The 24371-nt window shown below is 48.0% G+C and overlaps 1 protein-coding gene across 16 annotated transcripts in view; it reads right to left on the bottom strand.

Annotated features, from left to right (window-relative positions):
* Positions 1-24371, bottom strand: part of LOC134980775 (protein SIX6OS1-like) — a 987982-nt gene that overhangs the window by 611540 nt on the left and 352071 nt on the right. For all 16 annotated transcript variants that reach the window (XM_063947742.1, XM_063947731.1, XM_063947730.1 and 13 more), the window contains one exon: positions 19599-19725. In XM_063947742.1, the coding sequence (XP_063803812.1) occupies positions 19599-19725 (127 nt within the window). The remainder of the gene's footprint in view (positions 1-19598; positions 19726-24371) is intronic.

Below are 24371 nucleotides of genomic sequence, written 5' to 3'. Positions count from 1 at the left end.
ATATCCATTTCAGATTTTGAGTTTGCTGAGAATTATTCATTTGTCATGCAGGATGAGGCCCAGAGCCATCACTGGACCAGTGGTTCAAGCTACAATTCTCCCATTTGTTTTACAAGAAAGAAACAAAAACTGAGCATCTTCGCTACAGTATGTTGTTATTTCAGGAACACACAGTGGCAGTATACTGCTTCCAGAGGAATACTCAAACTCAAAATTTGAGAAACCAATGGAAAAAGATGTTCTACTTTGCAATTACTTACAATTTAAGGACAAAAACAAAATTGCCAACTTATACTCTCATAAAGAGGATTTTGGCATAGAAGCAGAGTAGCACTGGCGGTTTTATAGTGTGAGTCTCAGGGCTTGCACATTCAAACGCAAGCTAGTAAACAAGTATTTCCATATTATCGACTCCAGCAACATATGCTAGAGCAGTAGTTCACTTGTAAATAATAACATTAAGAACTGATTATTACCTATGCCAGTGGTTCCCAAACATTTTTAAATCACGGCTCCGCAGAGTATCAGATTTTTTTTCACGACACCTCTAGGCCAAAAATTTCATATTCAGAAAAATAAGAATTTACTCACCGGTAATTCTATTTCTCGTAGTCCGCAGTGGATGCTGGGAACTCCGTAAGGACCATGGGGAATAGACGGGCTCCGCAGGAGACTGGGCACTCTAAGAAAGAATTAGGACTACTGGTGTGCACTGGCTCCTCCCTCTATGCCCCTCCTCCAGACCTCAGTTAGGGAAACTGTGCCCGGAAGAGCTGACACAATAAGGAAAGGATTTGGAATCCCGGGTAAGACTCATACCAGCCACACCAATCACACCGTACAACTCGTGATACTATACCCAGTTAACAGTATGAATAACAACTGAGCCTCACGAACAGATGGCTCATAACAATAACCCTTTAGTTAGGCAATAACTATATACAAGTATTGCAGACAATCCGCACTTGGGATGGGCGCCCAGCATCCACTACGGACTACGAGAAATAGAATTACCGGTGAGTAAATTCTTATTTTCTCTGACATCCTAGTGGATGCTGGGAACTCCGTAAGGACCATGGGGATTATACCAAAGCTCCCAAACGGGCGGGAGAGTGCGGATGACTCTGCAGCACCGAATGAGCAAACTCAAGGTCCTCCTCAGCCAGGGTATCAAACTTGTAGAATTTTGCAAACGTGTTTGATCCCGACCAGGTAGCAGCTCGGCAAAGTTGTAAAGCCGAGACCCCTCGGGCAGCCGCCCAAGAAGAGCCCACCTTCCTCGTGGAATGGGCTTTGACTGATTTAGGATGCGGCAGTCCAGCCGCAGAATGTGCAAGTTGAATCGTGGAGCAGATCCAGCGAGCAATAGTCTGCTTAGAAGCAGGAGCACCCAACTTGTTGGGTGCATGCAGCATAAACAGCGAGTCAGTCTTTCTGACTCTAGCCGTCCTGGAAACATAGATTTTCAGGGCCCGGACTACGTCCAGCAACTTGGAAGCCTCCAAGTCCCGAGTAGCCGCAGGCACCACAATAGGTTGGTTCAAATGAAACGCTGATACCACCTTAGGGAGGAATTGGGAACGCGTCCTCAATTCTGCTCTGTCCATATGGAAGATCAGATAGGGGCTTTTACAGGACAAAGCCGCCAATTCTGACCCCTGCCTAGCCGAAGCCAAGGCCAAAAGCATGACCACTTTCCACGTGAGATATTTTAATTCCACGGTCTGAAGTGGCTCAAACCAATGTGATTTTAGGAAATCCAACACAACGTTGAGATCCCAAGGTGCCACTGGGGGCACAAAAGGGGGCTGAATATGCAGCACTCCCTTAACAAACGTCTGAACTTCAGGCAGTGAAGCCAGTTCTTTTTGAAAGAAAATAGACAGGGCTGAAATCTGGACTTTAATGGATCCCAATTTTAGGCCCATAGTCACTCCTGACTGTAGGAAGTGCAGAAATCGACCCAGCTGAAATTCTTCTGTGGGGGCCTTCATAGCCTCACATCAAGCAACATATTTTCGCCATATGCGGTGATAATGCTTTGCTGTCACATCTTTCCTAGCTTTTATCAGCGTAGGAATGACTTCAACCGGAATGCCCTTTTCCATCAGGATCCGGCGTTCAACCGCCATGCCGTCAAACGCAGCCGCGGTAAGTCTTGGAACAGACAGGGCCCCTGCTGTAGCAGGTCCAGTCTGAGAGGCAGAGGCCAAGGGTCCTCTGAGATCATTTCTTGTAGTTCCGGGTACCAAGTCCATCTTGGCCAATCCGGAACGATGAGTATAGTTCTTACTCCACTCTTTCTTATTATCCTCAGCACCTTTGGTATGAGAGGAAGAGGAAGGAACACATAAACCGACTGGTACACCCACGGTGTCACTCGAGCGTCCACAGCTATTGCCTGAAGGTCCCTTGACCTGGCGCAATATCTTTTAAGCTTTTTGTTTAGGCGGGACGCCATCATGTCCACCTGTGGCCTTTCCCAACGGTTTACAATCAGTTGGAAGACTTCTGAATGAAGTCCCCACTCTCCCTGGTGGAGGTCATGCCTGCTGAGGAAGTCTGCTTCCCAGTTGTCCACTCCCAGAATGAACACTGCTGACAGTGCTATCACGTGATTTTCCGCCCATCGGAGAATCCTTGTGGCTTCTGCCATCGCCATCCTGCTTCTTGTGCCGCCCTGTCGGTTTACATGGGCGACCGCCGTGATGTTGTCTGACTGAATCAGCACCGGCTGGTTTTGAAGCAGGGGTCTTGCCTGACTTAGGGCATTGTAAATGGCCCTTAGTTCCAGAATATTTATGTGTAGGGAAGCCTCCTGACTCGACCATTGTCCTTTGAAGTTTCTTCCCTGCGTGACTGCCCCCCAACCTCGGAGGCTTGCATCCGTGGTCACCCAGACCCAGTCCTGTATGCCGAATCTGCGGCCCTCCAGAAGATGAGCACTCTGCAGCCACCACAGCAGAGACACCCTGGCCCTCGGGGACAGGGTGATCAGCCGATGCATATGAAGATGCGATCCGGACTACTTGTCTAACAGATCCCACTGAAAGATCCTTGCATGGAACCTGCCGAATGGAATTGCTTCGTAAGAAGCTACCATCTTTCCCAGGACTCGCGTGCAGTGATGCACCGACACCTGTTTTGGTTTTAGGAGGTCTCTGACCAGAGATGACAACTCCTTGGCCTTCTCCTCCGGGAGAAACACCTCCGGGAGAAACATTCTGTGTCCAGAATCATACCCAGGAACAGCAGACGCGTCGTAGGAACCAGCTGCGACTTTGGAATATTCAGAATCCAGCCGTGCTGTTGTAGCACTTCCTGAGATAGTGCTACTCCGACCAACAACTGCTCCCTGGACCTCGCCTTTATAAGGAGATCGTCCAAGTATGGGATAATTATAACTCCCTTCTTTCGAAGGAGTATCATAATTTCGGCCATTACCTTGGTAAATACCCTCGGTGCCATGGACAGACCAAACGGCAACGTCTGAATTGGTAATGGCAGTCTTGTACCACAAAACGGAGGTACACCTGGTGAGGTGGGTAAATGGGGACATGCAGGTAAGCATCCTTGATGTCCAGTGATACCATGTAATCCCCTTCTTCCAGGCTTGCAATAACCGCCCTGAGCGATTCCATTTGGAACTTGAACCTTCTTATATAAGTGTTCAAGGATTTCAAATTTAGAATGGGTCTCACCGAACCGTCTGGTTTCGGTACCACAAACATTGTGGAATAGTAACCCCGTCCCTGTTGAAGGAGGGGAACTTTTATTATCACCTGCTGGAGGTATAGCTTGTGAATTGCCACCAGCACTACCTCCCTGTCCTGGGGAGTAGCTGGCAAGGCTGATTTGAGGTCACGGCGAGGGGGAGACGTCTCAAATTCCAGCTTGTATCCCTGAGATACCACTTGTAGAACCCAGGGATCCACCTGTGAGCGAACCCACCGGTTGCTGAAGTTCCGGAGACGGGCCCCCACCGCACCTGGCTCCACCAGTGGAGCCCCAGCGTCATGCGGTGGATTTAGTGGAAGCAGGGGAGGATTTCTGTTCTTGGGAACTGGCTGTATGGTGCAGCTTTTTCCCTCTACCCCTGCCTCTGGGCAGAAAGGACGCGCCTTTCTGGGGCCGAAAGGACTGTACCTGATAATACGGTGCTTTCTTTGACTGTGAGGGAACCTGGGGTAAAAATGTCGACTTCCCAGCTGTCGCTGTGGAAACGAGGTCCGAGAGACCATCCCCAAACAATTCCTCACCTTTGTAAGGCAAAACCTCCATGTGCCTTTTAGAATCCGCATCACCTGTCCACTGCCGAGTCCATAATACTCTCCTGGCAGAAATGGACATTGCATTTATTCTAGATGCCAGCCGGCAAATATCCCTCTGTGCATCTCTCATGTATAAGACTACGTCTTTAATATGCTCTATGGTTAGCAATATAGTGTCCCTGTCAAGGGAATCAATATTATTAGACAGGGAATCAGACCACGCTGCTGCAGCACTGCACATCCATGCTGAAGCAATAGCAGGTCTCAGTATAGTACATGAGTGTGTATATACAGACTTCAGGATAGCCTCCTGCTTTCTATCCGCAGGCTCCTTTAAGGCGGCCGTATCCTGAGACGGTAGTGCCACCTTTTTTGACAAGCGTGTGAGCGCTTTATCCACCCTCGGGGATGTCTCCCAACGTAACCTGTCCTCTGTCGGGAAAGGGTACGCCATTAGTAACTTTTTAGAAATCACTAGTTTTTTATCAGGGGAAGCCCACGCTTCTTCACACACTTCATTTAACTCATCTGAAGGGGGAAAAACCACTGGTTGCTTTTTCTCCCCAAACATAATACCCTTTTTAGTGGTACCTGGGTTAATGTCAGAAATGTGCAACACATTTTTCATTGCCGTAATCATGCAACGGATGGCCCTAGTGGAATGTACATTAGTCTCGTTGTCATCAACACTGGAGTCAGACTCCGTGTCGACATCTGTGTCTGCCATCTGAGGTAGCGGGCGTTTTTGAGCCCCTGATGGCCTTTGAGACGCCTGGGCAGGCACTGGCTGAGAAGCCGGCTGTCCCACAGCTGTTATGTCATCGAACCTTTTATGTAAGGAGTTGACACTGTCGGTTAATACCTTCCACATATCCATCCACTCTGGTGTCGACCCCGCAGGGGGTGACATCACATTTATCGGCACCTGCTCCGCCTCCACATAAGCCTCCTCATCAAACATGTCGACACAGCCGTACCGACACACCGCACACACAGGGAATGCTCTGACTGGAGGACAGGACCCCACAAAGTCCTTTGGGGAGACAGAGAGAGAGAGTATGCCAGCACACACCACAGCGCTATATAAACAGGGATTTACACTACACAAAGTGATTTTCCCTATAGCAGCTATAATATACAGTTTTGCGCCTAAATTTAGTGCCCCCCCCTCTCTTTTTTACCCTATTGAGCCTGGAAACTGCAGGGGAGAGTCTGGGGAGCGTCCTTCCAGCGGAGCTGTGAAGAGGAAATGGCGCCAGTGTGCTGAGGGAGATAGCCCCGCCCCTTTTTCGGCGGGCTTCTCCCGCTCTTTTATTAATATTATGGCAGGGGATTTTTACACATATATAGTTTATTAGACTATATTATGTGTATTTTTGCCATTTTAAGGTACTCTAATTGCAGCCCAGGGCGCCCCCCCCAGCGCCCTGCACCCATCAGTGACCGGAGTATGTGGTGTGCATAGCGAGCAATGGCGCACAGCTGCAGTGCTGTGCGCTACCTTAATGAAGACCGGAGTCTTCAGCCGCCGATTTCCAGGACGTTCTTCTTGCTTCTGGCTCTGCAAGGGGGACGGCGGCGCGGCTCCGGGACCGGACGACCGAGGCTGGGCCTGTGTTCGATCCCTCTGGAGCTAATGGTGTCCAGTAGCCTAGAAGCCCAAGCTAGCTGCAAGCAGGTAGGTTCGCTTCTCTCCCCTAAGTACCTCGTAGCAGTGAGTCTGTTGCCAGCAGATCTCACTGAAAATAAAAAAAACCTAATAAATACTTTCTTTACTAGAAGCTCAGGAGAGCCCCTAGTGTGCAACCAGCTCGAGCCGGGCACAGATTCTAACTGAGGTCTGGAGGAGGGGCATAGAGGGAGGAGCCAGTGCACACCAGTAGTCCTAATTCTTTCTTAGAGTGCCCAGTCTCCTGCGGAGCCCGTCTATTCCCCATGGTCCTTACGGAGTTCCCAGCATCCACTAGGACGTCAGAGAAACAAATATTAAATGAAGTAAATTGTGTTTAAATGTCATCCTTAGGTTTAGTTATGTGGTGAGGGACAGGATTCGCTTCTGTTTGTCCACATATTTTATGATTGAAAGCCACCAGCACTGGTTTTGTCTTTTACATTCACCATAAATAATTCAAATTTTTCCTGGTCTAACAACCCAGGGCACCACTGCAAGTACCCCGAGGCACCCTAGTTTAAGAACCACTGACCTATACACTTAAATCCCCGGGTGTGGGTTGGTTCCCCTTTGGGAGGGGTGCCCCATTTTCTGGCAGTAACCCCATTTCCCTAGGTATTCTAGCCCTGGGGTGAGCAGTTTAGGGCTGGTTGACATTATGGCAGGAGACAACATGCTGAATTCCTCACTACCACAGTGTCACCAGCCTTGGCTGTTTCAGCCTAGTGCTGATTGATGAAAAATAGGGGGAACCCACATTTTTACCACCAGTCTAGGCTAAAAACAAATGCTGGTTTTGAAAATGCTGGAGAGCCCCACTTTTTTTTTCTTCCAACATTTACACTATACAAGTCACCACAGCAGGTTTGCTGCAGGATTGTGGGCAGAACAGGGGGCTTAGGAACTGCCGGGGATCACCAGTGGGATCTATTTAGAAGGTCAAAACTATCTTTACGCTGCAGGGTTCTAAATAACAATGAACCTGCCACCTAGTATATATAGCCTTTGTGTGATGCGTCATACTCTATATGCTGTTCACATTTATATGATTATTGGCTATGGTCTGTTGTGTCTTAGTCAGGAGCCAAACATACGTTTAGGTGAGCCAGAGTCTCTTTCTGTTCTGATGGACTGAACTGCAAATCACTGAATAGAAAACCCTGAGACTAGTCAGGTCTAAGGAGGAGGGATCCTTCTCTTTTACCCCTGTACTCCTCAGATGCTGGTTAATGAAAATAAGAATTTACTTACCGATAATTCTATTTCTCGTAGTCCGTAGTGGATGCTGGGGACTCCGTAAGGACCATGGGGAATAGCAGCTCCGCAGGAGACTGGGCACAAAAGTAAAAGCTTTAGGACTACCTGGTGTGCACTGGCTCTTTCCCCTATGACCCTCCTCCAAGCCTCAGTTAGGATACTGTGCCCGGACGAGCGTACACAATAAGGAAGGATTTTGAATCCCGGGTAAGACTCATACCAGCCACACCAATCACACCATATAACTTGTGATCTAAACCCAGTTAACAGCATGATAACAGAGGAGCCTCTAGAAAAGATGGCTCACTACAGCAATAACCCGATTTTTTGGTAACAATAACTATGTACCAGTATTGCAGACAATCCGCACTTGGGATGGGCGCCCAGCATCCACTACGGACTACGAGAAATAGAATTATCGGTAAGTAAATTCTTATTTTCTCTGACGTCCTAGTGGATGCTGGGGACTCCGTCAGGACCATGGGGATTATACCAAAGCTCCCAAACGGGCGGGAGAGTGCGGATGACTCTGCAGCACCAAATGAGAGAACTCCAGGTCCTCCTCAGCCAGGGTATCAAATTTGTAGAATTTTACAAACGTATTTGCTCCTGACCAAGTAGCTGCTCGGCAAAGTTGTAAAGCCGAGACCCCTCGGGCAGCCGCCCAAGATGAGCCCACCTCCCTTGTGGAGTGGGCATTTACAGATTTTTGGCTGTGGCAGGCCTGCCACAGAATGTGCAAGCTGAATTGTACTACAAATCCAACGAGCAATAGTCTGCTTAGAAGCAGGAGCACCCAGCTTGTTGGGTGCATACAGAATAAACAGCGAGTCAGATTTTCTGACTCCAGCCGTCCTGGAAACATATTTTCAGGGCCCTGACAACGTCTAGCAACTTGGAGTCCTCCAAGTCCCTAGTAGCCGCAGGCACCACCATAGGTTGGTTCAGGTGAAACGCTGAAACCACCTTAGGGAGAAACTGAGGACGAGTCCTCAATTCCGCCCTGTCCGAATGGAAAATCAGATAAGGGCTTTTACAGGATAAAGCCGCCAATTCTGACACGCGCCTGGCCCAGGCCAGGGCCAACAGCATGACCACCTTCCATGTGAGATATTTTAACTCCACAGATTTAAGTGGTTCAAACCAATGTGACTTTTGGAACCCAAAAACTACATTGAGATCCCAAGGTGCCACTGGAGGCACAAAAGGAGGCTGTATATACAGTACCCCTTTTACAAACGTCTGAACTTCAGGTACTGAAGCTAGTTCTTTTTGGAAGAAAATTGACAGGGCCGAAATTTGAACCTTAATGGACCCCAATTTCAGGCCCATAGACACTCCTGTTTGCAGGAAATGTAGGAATCGACCCAGTTGAAATTCCTCCGTCGGCCTTACTGGACTCGCACCACGCAACATATTTTCGCCAAATGCGGTGATAATGTTTTGCGGTTACATCCTTCCTGGCTTTGATCAGGATAGGGATGACTTCATCCGGAATGCCTTTTTCCTTCAGGATTCGGCGTTCAACCGCCATGCCGTCAAACACAGCCGCGGTAAGTCTTGGAACAGACAGGGTCCTTGCTGGAGCAGGTCCCTTCTTAGAGGTAGAGGCCACGGATCCTCCGTGAGCATCTCTTGAAGTTCCGGTTACCAAGTCCTTCTTGGCCAATCCGGAGTCACAAATATAGTGCTTACTCCTCTCCATCTTATAATTCTCAGTACCTTGTGTATGAGAGGCAGAGGATGGAACACATACACTGACCGGTACACCCACGGTGTTACCAGAGCGTCTACAGCTATTGCCTGATCTGCTGAGGAAGTCTGCTTCCCAGTTGTCCATTCCCGGAATGAACACTGCTGACAGTGCTATCACATGATTTTCCGCCCAGCGAAGAATCCTTGCAGCTTCTGCCATTGCCCTCCTGCTTCTTGTGCCACCCTGTCTGTTTACGTGGGTGACTGCCGTGATGTTGTCCGACTGGATCAACACCGGCTGACCTTGAAGCAGAGGTCTTGCTAAGCTTAGAGCATTGTAAATGGCCCTTAGCTTCAGGATATTTATGTGAAGTGATGTCTCCAGGCTTGACCATAAGCCCTGGAAATTCCTTCCCTGTGTGACTGCTCCCCAGCCTCGCAGGCTGGCATCCGTGGTCACCAGGACCCAGTCCTGAATGCCGAATCTGCGGCCCTCTAGAAGATGAGCACTCTGCAACCACCACAGGAGGGACACCCTTGTCCTTGGTGACAGGGTTATCCGCTGATGCATCTGAAGATGCGACCCGGACCATTTGTCCAGCAGGTCCCACTGGAAAGTTCTTGCGTGGAATCTGCCGAATGGGATTGCTTCGTAGGAAGCCACCATTTTTCCCAGAACCCTTGTGCATTGATGCACTGAGACTTGGCTCGGTTTTAGGAGGTTCCTGACTAGCTCGGATAACTCCCTGGCTTTCTCCTCCGGGAGAAACACCTTTTTCTGGACTGTGTCCAGGATCATCCCTAGGAACAGAAGACGAGTCGTCAGAACCAGCTGCGATTTTGGAATATTGAGAATCCAACCGTGCTGCCGCAACACTACCTGAGATAGTGCCACACCGACCTCCAACTTTTCTCTGGATCTTACCCTTATCAGGAGATCGTCCAAGTAAGGGATAACTAAAACTCCCTTCCTTCGGAGTATCATCATTTCGGCCGTTACCTTGGTAAAGACCCGGGGTGCCGTGGATCATCCAAACGGCAGCGTCTGAAACTGATAGTGACAGTTCTGTACCACAAACCTGAGGTACCCTTGGTGAGAAGGGTAAATTGGGACTTGAAGGTAAGCATCCTTGATGTCCCGAGACATCATGTAGTCCCCTTCTTCCAGGTTCGCAATCACTGCTCTGAGTGACTCCAACTTGAATTTGAACCTCCGTATGTAAGTGTTCAAAGATTTTTGATTTAGAATCGGTCTCACCGAGCCGTCCGGCTTCGGTACCACAACAGTGTGGAATAATACCCCGTTCCCTGTTGCAGGAGGGGTACCTTGATTATAACCTGCTGGGAATACAGCTTGTGAATGGCTTCCAAAACTGCCTCCCTGTCAGAGGGAGACGTCGGTAAAGCCAACTTTAGGAAAACGGCGAGGGGGAGACGTCTCGAATTCCAATTTGTACCCCTGAGATATCACCTGAAGGATCCAGGGGTCTACTTGCGAGTGAGCCCACTGCGCGCTGAAATTCATTGAGACGGGCCCCCACCGTGCCTGATTCTGCTTGTAAAGCCCCAGCGTCATACTGAGGGCTTGGCAGAGGCGGGAGAGGGCTTCTGTTCCTGGGAACTGGCTGATTTCTGCAGCCTATTTTCCTCTCCCTCTGTCACGGGGCAGAAAAGAGGAACCTTTTGCCCGCTTGCCCACGAAAGGACTGCGCCTGATAATACGGCGTCTTCTTATGTTGAGAGGCGACCTGGGGTACAAACGTGGATTTCCCAGCTGTTGCCGTGGCCACCAGGTCTGAAAGACCGACCCCAAATAACTCCTCCCCTTAATAAGGTAATACTTCCAAATGCCGTTTGGAATCCGCATCACCTGACCACTGTCGTGTCCATAACCCTCTACTGGCAGAAATGGACAACACACTTAGACTTGATGCCAGTCGGCAAATATTCCGCTGTGCATCACGCATATATAGAAATGCATCTTTTAAATGCTCTATAGGCAATAATATACTGTCCCTATCTAGGGTATCAATATTTTCAGTCAGGGAATCCGACCACGCCAACCCAGCACTGCACATCCAGGCTGAGGCGATTGCTGGTCGCAGTATAACACCAGTATGTGTGTAAATACATTTTAGGATACCCTCCTGCTTTCTATCAGCAGGATCCTTAAGGGCGGCCATCTCAGGAGAGGGTAGAGCCCTTGTTCTTAAAAGCGTGTGAGCGCTTTATCCACCCTAGGGGGTGTTTCCCAACGCACCCTAACCTCTGGCGGGAAAGGATATAATGCCAATAACATTTTAGAAATTATCAGTTGTTATCGGGGGAAACCCACGCTTCATCACACACCTCATTTAATTTCTCAGATTCAGGAAAACTACAGGTAGTTTTTCCTCACTGAACATAATACCCCTTTTTGGTGGTACTCGTATTATCAGAAATGTGTAAAACATTTTTCATTGCCTCAATCATGTAACGTGTGGCCCTACTGGAAGTCACATTTGTCTCTTCACCGTCGACACTGGAGTCAGTATCCGTGCCGGCGTCTATATCTGCCATCTGAGGTAACGGGCGCTTTAGAGCCCCTGACGGCCTATGAGACGTCTGGACAGGCACAAGCTGAGTAGCCGGCTGTCTCATGTCAACCACTGTCTTTTATACAGAGCTGACACTGTCACGTAATTCCTTCCAACAGTTCATCCACTCAGGTGTCGACCCCCTAGGGGGTGACATCACTATTACAGGCAATCTGCTCCGTCTCCACATCATTTTTCTCCTCATACATGTCGACACAAACGTACCGACACACAGCACACACACAGGGAATGCTCTGATAGAGGACAGGACCCCACTAGCCCTTTGGGGAGACAGAGGGAGAGTATGCCAGCACACACCAGAGCGCCATATATATACAGGGATAACCTTATATAAGTGTTTTTCCCCTTATAGCTGCTGTATTTTTAATACTGCGCATAATTAGTGCCCCCCTCTCTTTAACCCTTTCTGTAGTGTAGTGACTGCAGGGGAGAGCCAGGGAGCTTCCCTCCAACTGAGCTGTGAGAGAAAATGGCGCCAGTGTGCTGAGGATAGGCTCCGCCCCCTTCTCGGCGGCCTTATCTCCCGTTTTTGTGTGTATTCTAGCAGGGGTTAAATTCATCCATATAGCCCAGGAGCTATATGTGATGCATTTTTTTGCCATCCAAGGTGTTTCTATTGCGTCTCAGGGTGCCCCCCCCCAGCGCCCTGCACCCTCAGTGACCGGAGTGTGAAGTGTGCGGAGAGCAATGGCGCACAGCTGCAGTGCTGTGCGCTACCTTGTTGAAGACAGGACGTCTTCTGCCGCCGATTTTCCGGACCTCTTCTGTCTTCTGGCTCTGTAAGGGGGCCGGCGGCGCGGCTCTGGGACCCATCCATGGCTGGGCCTGTGATCGGTCCCTCTGGAGCTAATGTCCAGTAGCCTAAGAAGCCCAATCCACTCTGCACGCAGGTGAGTTCGCTTCTTCTCCCCTTAGTCCCTCGATGCAGTGAGCCTGTTGCCAGCAGGACTCACTGAAAATAAAAAACCTAACTTAAACTTTTTCACTAAGCAGCTCAGGAGAGCCACCTAGTGTGCACCCTTCTCGTTCGGGCACAAAAATCTAACGGAGGCTTGGAGGAGGGTCATAGGGGGAGGAGCCAGTGCACACCAGGTAGTCCTAAAGCTTTTACTTTTGTGCCCAGTCTCCTGCGGAGCCGCTATTCCCCATGGTCCTTACGGAGTCCCCAGCATCCACTAGGACGTCAGAGAAATTAAGGATGGATTACGCGGGGAAAGCAGGTGATGTAATTGTGGCCAGTTTCAATCATGGCCAGGGGTCAGCACTCCATCCGATCAATTACTGTGTATCTATGTATTTGTGGCCGTGGAACTGCAGAGCAAGGGGGGCGATCTTTCTACCAAGCATCCTTCCTCAACCCTGTACTCACACCTCTTCTATTGAATACAATCAATATAAGTAGGTGGGGCTAATCAAGCAGATGCTTTTTCAGTATGTGTGTGAATATCTGGGTCTGGAGGGTAACCCTTAGAGATGGGTCCTGGGCACATTTATTCCGGCTCAGATCTCAACAACCCTTAATCTTCAAAACTGACTTCAACTCATAATTGATTATATAAATATATATCACGCTTGTGAAAATACATAGCAGCTCATTTAAGTGAAATAGAATTAAAAGAAGAGCGCTTTTAGGACGTGTGTGTGTGTGTGTGTGTGTGTGTGTGTGTGTGTGTGTGTGTGTGTGTACTAAAAGTTATCTAGTAAGTGGCACCTGTGGAGAAAACTTTTTTAGTAAACAATGTTTACAGCCTCTTTTTTGAGGATGTGAGTGACACTTCACTCCACAGCATCGGCATTCAGCCACCACATGTGCCGCTTCACAAGCCCTGGTGACGTCATCTCCCGGCAACCCGCTGGACGCAATGTCAGCAGAGACAGGAAGCCACGGTCAGCCCTAAACGCTATTTTAATTCAACTCATAATTGCTTAATGGATATCTTTCACTTGATAAGCAGATTTATTACACACATACAGCATTGCATAGAATCATTTTACATAATACAGGTTGAGTATCCCATATCCAAATATTCCGAAATACGGAATATTCCGAACTACGGACTTTTTTGAGTGAGATAGTGAAACCTTTGTTTTTTGATGGCTCAATGTACACAAACTTTGTTTAATGCACAAAGTTATTAAAAATAAGAATTTACTTACCGATAATTCTATTTCTCGGAGTCCGTAGTGGATGCTGGGGTTCCTGAAAGGACCATGGGGAATAGCGGCTCCGCAGGAGACAGGGCACAAAAGTTAAGCTTTAGGATCAGGTGGTGTGCACTGGCTCCTCCCCCTATGACCCTCCTCCAAGCCTCAGTTAGGATACTGTGCCCGGACGAGCGTACATAATAAGGAAGGATTTTGAATCCCGGGTAAGACTCATACCAGCCACACCAATCACACTGTACAACCTGTGATCTGAACCCAGTTAACAGTATGAGAACAGAGGAGCCTCTGAAAGATGGCTCACTACAACAATAACCCGATTTAGTTAGCAATAACTATGTACAAGTATTGCAGATAATCCGCACTTGGGATGGGCGCCCAGCATCCACTACGGACTCCGAGAAATAGAATTATCAGTAAGTAAATTCTTATTTTCTCTATCGTCCTAGTGGATGCTGGGGTTCCTGAAAGGACCATGGGGATTATACCAAAGCTCCCAAACGGGCGGGAGAGTGCGGATGACTCTGCAGCACCGAATGAGAGAACTCCAGGTCCTCCTCAGCCAGGGTATCAAATTTGAAGAATTTTACAAACTTGTTCTCCCCCGACCACGTAGCCGCTCGGCAAAGTTGTAAAGCCGAGACCCCTCGGGCAGCCGCCCAAGATGAGCCCACCTTCCTTGTGGAATGGGCATTTACATATTTTTGGCTGTGGCAAGCCTGCCACAGAATGTGCAAGCTGAATTGTACTACAAATCCAACGAGCAATAGTCTGCTTAGAAGCAGGGGCACCCAGCTTGTTGGGTGCATACAGGATAAAACAGCAAGTCAGATTTCCTGACTCCAGCCGACCTGGAAAACTATATTTTCAGGGCCCTGACAACATCCAGCAACTTGGAGTCCTCCAAGTCCCTAGTAGCCGCAGGTACCACAATAAGCTGGTTCAGGTAAAACGCTGACACCACCTTAGGGATAAACTGGGGACGAGTCCGCAGCTTTGCTCTGTCCGAATGGACAATCAGATATGGCTTTGTGAGACAAAACCGCCAATTTTGACACTCGCCTGGCCGAGGCCAGGACCAACCGCATGTTCACTTTCCATGTGAGATATATCAAATCCACAGATTTGAGTGGTTTAAACCAATGTGATTTTTGGAATCCCCAAAACTACGTTGAGATCCCCCAGTGCCACTGGAGACATCAAAAGGGGTTGTATATGCAGTACTCCCTTGACAAACTTCTGGACTTCAGGAACTGAAGCCAATTCTTTCTGGAAGAAAATAGACAGGCCGAAATTTGAACCTTAATGGACCCCAATTTGAGGCCCATAGACACTCCTGTTTGCAGGAAATATAGGAATTAACCTAGTTGAAATTCTTCCGTGGAGCCTTCCTGGCCTCACACCATGGAACATATTTTCACCTAAACTGTGATAATGTTGTGCGGTCACCTCCTTCCTGGCTCTGACCAGGGTAGGGATGACCTCTTCTGGAATGCCTTTTTCCCTTAGGATCCGGCGTTCACCCGCCCCTGCGTCAACGCAGCTGCGGTAAGTCTTGGAACAGACATGATTCTTGCTGAATCAAGACCCTTCTTATCTCTTGAAGTTCCGGTTACCAAGTCCTTCTTGGCCAAACCGGAGCCACGAGTATGATTCTTACTCCTCTCCTTCCTATAATTCTCAATACCCTGGGTATGAGAGGCAGAGGAGGGAACACATACCCGACTAGTACACCCACGGTGTTACCAGAGCGACCCAGCTATTGCCTGAGGGTCTCTTGACCTGGCGCTTCAGGTGGGACGCCATCTTATGACCACCTTTGGTCTTTCCCACGGTTTACAATCATGTGGAAACTTCCAGATGAAGTTCCCACTTTTCCGAGTGGAATTCATTCCTGCTGAGGAAATTCAGTTTTCCACTCCCGGAATGAACACTGCTGACAGTGTTATCACATGATTTTTTGCTCAGCGAAAAGTTCTTGCCGTCATTGCCCTCCTGCTTCTTGTGCCGCCCCGTCTGTTTACGTGGGCGACTGCCATGATGATGTCCGACCAGATCAGCACCGACTGACTTTGAAGCAGAGGTCTTCCTAGGCTCAGAGCATTGGAAATTGCTCTTAGCTCCAGTATATTCATGTGGAGAAAAGTCTCCAGACTTGACCACATTCCTTGGAAATTTCTTCCCTGTGTGACTGCTTCCCAGCCTCTCAGGCTGGCATCCGTGGTCACCAGAACACTGTCCTGAATGCTGAATGTGCTGTCCTCTAGAAGATGAGCACTCTGCAGCCCCCACAGAAGAGACACCCTTGTCCTTGGAGACAGGATTATCTGCTGATGCATCTGAAGATGCGATCCGGACCATTCGTCCAGCAAATCCCCCTGAAAATTTTTTGCGTGAGATCTGCCGAATGGAATTGCTTCGTAAGAAGCCACCATTTTTCCCAGGACTCCTGTGCATTGATGCACTGATACTTGGCCTGGTTTTAGGAGGTTTCTGACTAGTTCGGATAGCTCCCTGGCTTTCTCCTCCAGGAGAAACACCTTTTTCTGGACTATGCCCAGAATCATTCCTAGGAACAGCAGACGTATCGTCGGAAAAACGCTGCGATTTTTGGAATATTTAGAATCCACTCGTGCTGTCATAGAACTACTTTAGATAGTGCTATTCCGACCTCCAACTGTTCTCTGGACCTTTCCCTTTTCAGGATATCGTCCAAGTAAGGGATAATTAAGATGCCCTTTTCTTTGAAGAGAATCATCTTTTCGGCCATTACCTTGGTAAAGGCCCGGGGTGCCGTGGATAATTCAACGGCAGCGTCAGAAACTGATATTGACAGTTCTGTACCACGAACCATAGGTACCCTTGTTGAGAAGGGCAAATTTGGACATGGAGGTAATCCTTGATGTCCAGGGACACCATATAGTCCCCTTTTTTCCGGTTCGCTATCACTGTCTGAGTGACTCCATCTTGATTTGAACCTTTGTATGTAAGTGTTCAAAAATTTCAGATTTAGAATATGTCTCACCAAGCCGTCTGGCTTCAGTACCACAATATAGTGTGGAAGACTAATACCCTTTTCCTTGATTGTAGGAGGGGTACTTTGATTATCACCTGCTGGAAATACAGCTTGTGAATTTTTTCCCAATACTGCCTCCCTGTCGGAGGGAGCCTTTGGTAAAGCAGACTTCAGGAACCTGCGAGGAAAAGATGTCTCGAATCTCCAAACTGTACCCCTGGGATAATACTTTGTACGATCTAGGGGTCAACTTGCGAGTGATCCCACTGCACGCTGAGACTCTTGAGACGACCCCCCACCTCACCTGTGTCAGCTTGCACGGCCCCAGCGTCCTGCTGAGGACTTGGCAGACTCGGTGGAGGGCTTCTGTTCCTGGAAAAGGGGCTGCCTTCTGCAGTCTACTTCCCTTTCCTCTATGTCTGGGCAGATATGACTGGCCTTTTGCCCGCATGCCCTTATGGGAACGGAAGGATTGAGGCTGAAAAGACAGTGTCTTTTTCTGCTGAGATGTGACTTGGGGTAAAAAGGTTGGATTTCCCAGCTGTTGCCGTGGCCCCCAGGTCCGATGGACCGACCCCAAGTACCTACTCTCCTTTATACGACCATACTTTCATGTGCCGTATGGGATCTGCATCACCTGACCACTGTCGTGTCCATAACATCTTCTGGCAGATATGGACAACGCACTTATCTTGATGCCAGAGTGCAAATATCCCTCTGTGCATCTCGCATATATATATAATATATATATATATATATATATATATATATATATATATATATACTGCATCCTATTAAATGCTCTATATCACTAAAATATTTTCAGTCAGGGAATCCGACCAAGCCAACCCAGCACTGCATTTCCAGGCTGAGGCGATCGCTGGTCGCAGTATAACCACCGTATGTGTGTATATACTTTTTAGGATATTACTCCAGCTTCATATCAGCTGGCTCCTTGAGGGCGGCCGTATCTGGAGACGGTAACGCCACATGATAAGCGTGTGAGCGCCTTATCCACCCTAAGGGGTGTTTCCCAACGCGCCCTAACTTCTGGCGGGAAAAGGTATAACGCCAATATTTGCTATCGGGGTAAACCCACGCCTCATCACACACTTCATTTTATTTTATCTGATTCAGGAAAAACTACGGTAGTTTTTTCACTGCCACATAATACCCATCTTTGTGGTACTTGTAGTATCAGAAATATGTAACACCTCCTTCATTGCCCTTAACGTGTGGCCCTAATGAGGAATACGTTTGTTTATTCACCGTCGACACTGGATTCAGTGTCCGTGTCTGTGTCGACCGACTAAGGTAAACGGGCGTTTTAAACCCCTGACGGTGTTTTTGAGACGTCTGGACCGGTACTAATTGTTTGTCGGCCGTCTCATGTCGTCAACCGACCTTGCAGCGTGTTGACATTATCACGTAATTCCCTAAATAAGCCATCCATTTCGGTGTCGACTCCCTAGAGAGTGACATCACCATTACAGGCAATTGCTCCGCCTCCTCACCAACATCGTCCTCATACATGTCGACACACACGTACCGACACACAGCACACACACAGGGAATGCTCTGATAGAGGACAGGACCCACTAGCCCTTTGGAGAGACAGAGGGAGAGTTTGCCAGCACACACCAAAAACGCTATAATTATATAGGGACAACCTTATATAAGTGTTTTCCCTTATAGCATCTTTATATATATGTCTAACGCCAAATTAGTGCCCCCCCTCTCTGTTTTAACCCTGTTTCTGTAGTGCAGTGCAGGGGAGAGCCTGGGAGCCTTCCCTCCAGCCTTTCTGTGAGGGAAAATGGCGCTGTGTGCTGAGGAGATAGGCCCCGCCCCCTTTTCGGCGGGCTCGTCTCCCGCTCTTCAACGGATTCTGGCAGGGGTTAAATATCTCCATATAGCCCCCGGAGGCTATATGTGAGGTATTTTTTGCCAAATAACAGGTTTTCATTGCTGCCCAGGGCGCCCCCCCCCAGCGCCCTGCACCCTCAGTGACTGCTGTGTGAAGTGTGCTGAGAGCAATGGCGCACAGCTGCAGTGCTGTGCGCTACCTTAAGAAGACTGAAGAGTCTTCTGCCGCCGATTTCTGGACCTCTTCTCTTTTCGGCATCTGCAAGGGGGCCGGCGGCGCGGCTCCGGTGACCCATCCAGGCTGTACCTGTGATCGTCCCTCTGGAGCTAATGTCCAGTAGCCTAAGAAGCCAATCCATCCTGCACGCAGGTGAGTTCACTTCTTCTCCCCTAAGTCCCTCGATGCAGTGATCCTGTTGCCAGCAGGACTCACTGTAAAATAAAAAACCTAAAACTAAACTTTTCTAAGCAGCTCTTTAGGAGAGCCACCTAGATTGCACCCTTCTCGGCCGGGCACAAAAACCTAACTGAGGCTTGGAGGAGGGTCATAGGGGGAGGAGCCAGTGCACACCACCTGATCCTAAAGCTTAATTTTTGTGCCCTGTCTCCTGCGGAGCCGCTATTCCCCATGGTCCTTTCAGGAACCCCAGCATCCACTAGGACGATAGAGAAAATATTGTATTAAATGACCTTCAGGCTGTGTGTATAAGGTGTATATGAAACATAAATGAATTGTGTGAATGTACACACACTTTGTTTAATGCATAAAGCTATAAAAAATATTGGCTAAAATTACCTCCATGCTGTGTGTATAAGGTGTATATGTAACATAAATGCATCCTGTGCTTAGCTTTAGGTCCCATCACCATGATATCTCATTATGGTATGCAATTATTCTGAAATACGGAAAAATCCGATATCCAAAATACCTCTGGTCCCAAGCATTTTGGATAAGGGAGACTCAACCTGTACTATTAAATACAACTGTTAAATATACCACCAGTATATTATATTTGAACATTTTGGAATTTTTGTGAATTAATGTTATTGATCATACTTACAATAAAGATAATGGAGAAGGTTGTGCCAAGAATTTTTGTAAATCCAAAATAGTTTCATCACACAAACTTACATCTTTTTCTAAGGCAAGTATCTGCTGTTTTTCATGCAAAATTTTAGCAGAGTAACCTGTGAATTAAAACAAATATAATGTTATTAATATGAGTATAAATTCAAATTAAACTGAATTCTAATTATGCACAGGGGTGTAAGCAGAGGGAGTTTAAGTACCTAGAAGCACGCTGATAGATAGTGATCAAATCTCTGCCTCCTCATGTTTTATTCTGTGATGTGCTGGTAGAGATGTGTCCTCTCACATCTAGCCTCCCTGCACGTTAAAAAGCCTTTCTAGTGTGCCTTTTCCTTTACAATGCGTCTTATTCGCAAAATGATGCAAATACGACGCACAGACAGATTATGTTGATTAAAATTATATGCAGCATGCCTATATTGTGTGTGCGACCATGGCTATTTCAGCATACGAAATGGTTCGTTACAGTGTTTTCCTAGAAAACACTAACCTACCATTTAATTTGCAGTTAGACGCACAGGCATATAGGAATAGAGGCATGCACTTATAATTAGAATCAGCAGAGCGGAGCGTAGTGATGCTAATTTTCAGCACCTGCCAGCTCACTCACACCAGGTTTCTCCTGCTATGTGGCTTATGTGTCCTCCTACATCTTGAAACATCTGTACATGGGGAAGGGATGGGGTCAGTAAGACAATTCTGTTAAATCCTATACTGTACTTCATCTTTCCTCTGAAGGGAAGTGTATAATAAGGAGAGTTATGGTAGACTTACCATTGTAAACTCTCTTTCTGCAAGGTACATTGGGTTCCACAGGGAAAACATCGGGGTGTAGAGTGGCTCTTGATCCGAGGCACCAACAGGTCAAAGCTTCAAGCTGTTCCAGGATGCATTTGGGCCTCCTCTATAACCCCACCTTCAGGCACTGAGAGCTCAGTTTCGTTAACGAGTCCAATGCAGGAGCAGGTAAGAGAGAAGACAGATGTTAGTCACATAGAACCACATTCTCACGACAGGAGAAGGTAACAGCGGCTAATGCCATACAAACCCAAAGAAGCTAGATGCATCAGGGTGGGCGCCCTGTGGAACCCAATGTACCTCGCAGAAAGAAAGTTAACAATGGTAAGTATACCATAACTCCCCTTTTCTGCAGCAGGTAACATTGGTTTCCACAGGGAAAACATCAGGGATGTTCTATAGCAGTTCCTCAAGGTCGGGGACGCACCTTAGCGGATATAAGAATCTGGCGTCTAAAGGAAGTATCCTGGTAGGCAAAGTTATAAAAGGCATAGAACCTAAGAAACGTGTTCACTGAGGACCACGTAGCCTTGCACAATTGTTCTGCAGACACGCTACGGCGGGCCACCCAAGAAGGTCCAACAGACAGGGCATTAATAGCAGCAGGAGCTGGTAGTCCATCCTGCGCATAAGCTTGTGCAATCACCATTCTAATACATCTGCCCATGGTTTGCTTATTCGTAAGCCAGCCACGTTTGTGGAAACCAAACAAGACATAAGGGGCATCTGACCTCCTGATAGAGGCAGTCCTCTCCACATAGATACAGAGAGCCTTAACTACATCCAAATAACGTTCTTTGGGAGACAAATCCGATGACAAAGGTCGGAACCACAATCTCTTGGTTAAGGTGAAAAGATGACACCACTTTAGGTAAATAAGCTGGTCGAGTTCGTAGAACTGCCCGGTCATGGTGAAATATCAAAAAGGTTGGACGACAGGACAAAGCGCCTAAGTCCGAAACCCTCCTTGCAGAGGCAATAGCCAGCAAGAACAGGACCTTGGCCGTGAGCCATTTAAGGTCCACCGATCCAAGAGGTTGAAATGGAGACTCTTGCAGGGCATTTAGCAGAGAGCCAGATTCCAGGGAGCCACGGGAGGGAAATAGGGAGGCTGAATCCGCAGGACACCCTGAGTGAATGTATGAATGTCAGGTATATATGCAATATTCCTCTGAAACCACACCAACAAGGCCGATATATGAACCTTGAGGGAGGCCAGACGAAGGCTTAAATCAAGGCCTCGTTGCAGAAAAGCCAGAATTCTGGAAGTTCTGAATCTATATGCATCATAATTCTTTTCTCAGCACACCAGGTGAAGTAAAAAATAAGAATTTACTTACCGATAATTCTATTTCTCGGAGTCCGTAGTGGTTGCTGGGGTTCCTGAAAGGACCATGGGGAATAGCGGCTCCGCAGGAGACAGGGCACAAAAAGTAAAGCTTTTCCAGATCAGGTGGTGTGCACTGGCTCCTCCCCCTATGACCCTCCTCCAGACTCCAGTTAGGTACTGTGCCCGGACGAGCGTACACAATAAGGGAGGATTTTGAATCCCGGGTAAGACTCATACCAGCCACACCAATCACACCGTACAACTTGTGATCTAAACCCAGTTAACAGTATGATAACAGAGGAGCCTCTGAAAGATGGCTCCCTACAACAATAACCCGAATTAGTTAACAATAACTATGTACAAGTATTGCAGATAATCCGCACTTGGGATGGGCGCCCAGCATCCACTACGGACTCCGAGAAATAGAATTATCGGTAAGTAAATTCTTATTTTCTCTATCGTCCTAGTGGATGCTGGGGTTCCTGAAAGGACCATGGGGATTATACCAAAGCTCCCAAACGGGCGGGAGAGTGCGGATGACTCTGCAGCACCGAATGAGAGAACTCCAGGTCCTCCTTTGCCAGGGTATCAAATTTGTAGAATTTTACAAAACGTGTTCTCCCCTGACCACGTAGCTGCTCGGCAGAGTTGTAATGCCGAGACCCCTCGGGCAGCCGCCCAAGATGAGCCCACCTTCCTTGTGGAATGGGCCTTAACAGATTTAGGCTGTGGCAGGCCTGCCACAGAATGTGCAAGTTGAATTGTGTTACAAATCCAACGAGCAATCGACTGCTTAGAAGCAGGCGCACCCAACTTGTTTGGTGCATACAGTATAAACAGCGAGTCAGATTTTCTGACTCCAGCCGTCCTTGAAATGTATATTTTTAAAGCTCTGACAACGTCCAACAACTTGGAGTCCTCCAAGTCGCTTGTAGCCGCAGGCACTACAATAGGCTGGTTCAGATGAAACGCTGATACCACCTTAGGGAGAAAATGCGGACGCGTCCGCAGCTCTGCCCTATCCGAATGGAAAATTAAATAAGGGCTTTTATAAGATAAAGCCGCCAGTTCAGATACTCTCCTGGCGGACGCCAGGGCCAGTAACATAGTCACTTTCCATGTGAGATATTTCAAATCCACATTTTTTAGTGGTTCAAACCAATGGGATTTGAGGAAATCTAAAACTACATTTAGATCCCACGGTGCCACCGGAGGCACCACAGGAGGCTGTATATGCAGTACTCCTTTGACAAAAGTCTGGACCTCAGGAACTGAGGCCAATTCTTTTTGGAAGAATATTGACAGGGCCGAAATTTGAACCTTAATAGATCCCAATTTGAGACCCATAGACAATCCTGATTGCAGGAAATGTAGGAAACGACCCAGTTGAAATTCCTCCGTCGGAGCACTCCGATCCTCGCACCACGCAACATATTTCCGCCAAATGCGGTGATAATGCTTCGCGGTGACTTCCTTTCTTGCCTTAATCAAGGTAGGAATGACTTCTTCTGGAATGCCTTTTCCTTTTAGGATCTGGCGTTCAACCGCCATGCCGTCAAACGCAGCCGCGGTAAGTCTTGGAATAGACACGGTCCCTGCTGAAGCAGGTCCTGTCTTAGAGGTAGAGGCCACGGATCGTCCGTGACCATCTCTTGAAGTTCCGGGTACCAAGACCTTCTTGGCCAATCCGGAGCCACTAGTATCGTTCTTACTCCGCTTTGCCGTATGATTCTCAATACCTTTGGTATGAGAGGCAGAGGAGGAAACACATACACCGACTGGTACACCCAAGGTGTTACCAGCGCGTCCACAGCTATTGCCTGCGGATCTCTTCTTCTGCCATTGCACTCCTGCTTCTTGTGCCGCCCTGTCTGTTTACATGGGCGACTGCCGTGATGTTGTCCGACTGGATCAACACCGGTCTTCCTTGAAGCAGAGGTTCCGCCTGGCTTAGAGCATTGTAGATTGCTCTTAGTTCCAGAATGTTTATGTGAAGAGACTTTTCCAGGCTCGACCACACTCCCTGGAAGTTTCTTCCTTGTGTGACTGCTCCCCAGCCTCTCAGGCAGGCGTCCGTGGTCACCAGGATCCAATCCTGTATGCCGAATCTGCGGCCCTCCAATAGATGAGCCCTCTGCAACCACCACAGAAGAGATACCCTTGTCCTTGGAGACAGGGTTATCCGCAGGTGCATCTGAAGATGCGTGCATTGATGTACAGACACCTTTCCTGGTTTTAGGAGATTCCTGACCAGGTCGGATAACTCCTTGGCTTTTTCCTCGGGAAGAAAAACCTTTTTCTGAACCGTGTCCAGAATCATCCCTAGGAACAGCAGACGAGTTGTCGGCATTAATTGGGATTTTGGAATATTCAGAATCCATCCGTGCTGCTTTAGCACCTCTTGAGATATTGCTAATCCCATCTCTAGCTGTTCTCTGGACCTTGCCCTTATTAGGAGATCGTCCAAGTATGGGATAATTAATACGCCTTTTCTTCGAAGAAGAATCATCATCTCGGCCATTACCTTTGTAAAGACCCGAGGTGCCGTGGACAAACCAAACGGCAGCGTCTGAAACTGATAGTGACAGTTTTGTACAACGAACCTGAGGTACCCCT

The sequence above is a fragment of the Pseudophryne corroboree genome, chromosome 12 (genome assembly GCF_028390025.1).
Source record: "Pseudophryne corroboree isolate aPseCor3 chromosome 12, aPseCor3.hap2, whole genome shotgun sequence".
NCBI classification, from domain to species: domain Eukaryota; kingdom Metazoa; phylum Chordata; class Amphibia; order Anura; family Myobatrachidae; genus Pseudophryne; species Pseudophryne corroboree.
Note: the sequence above shows the minus strand (reverse complement) of the source record. Positions and strands in the feature narration are given on the sequence as shown.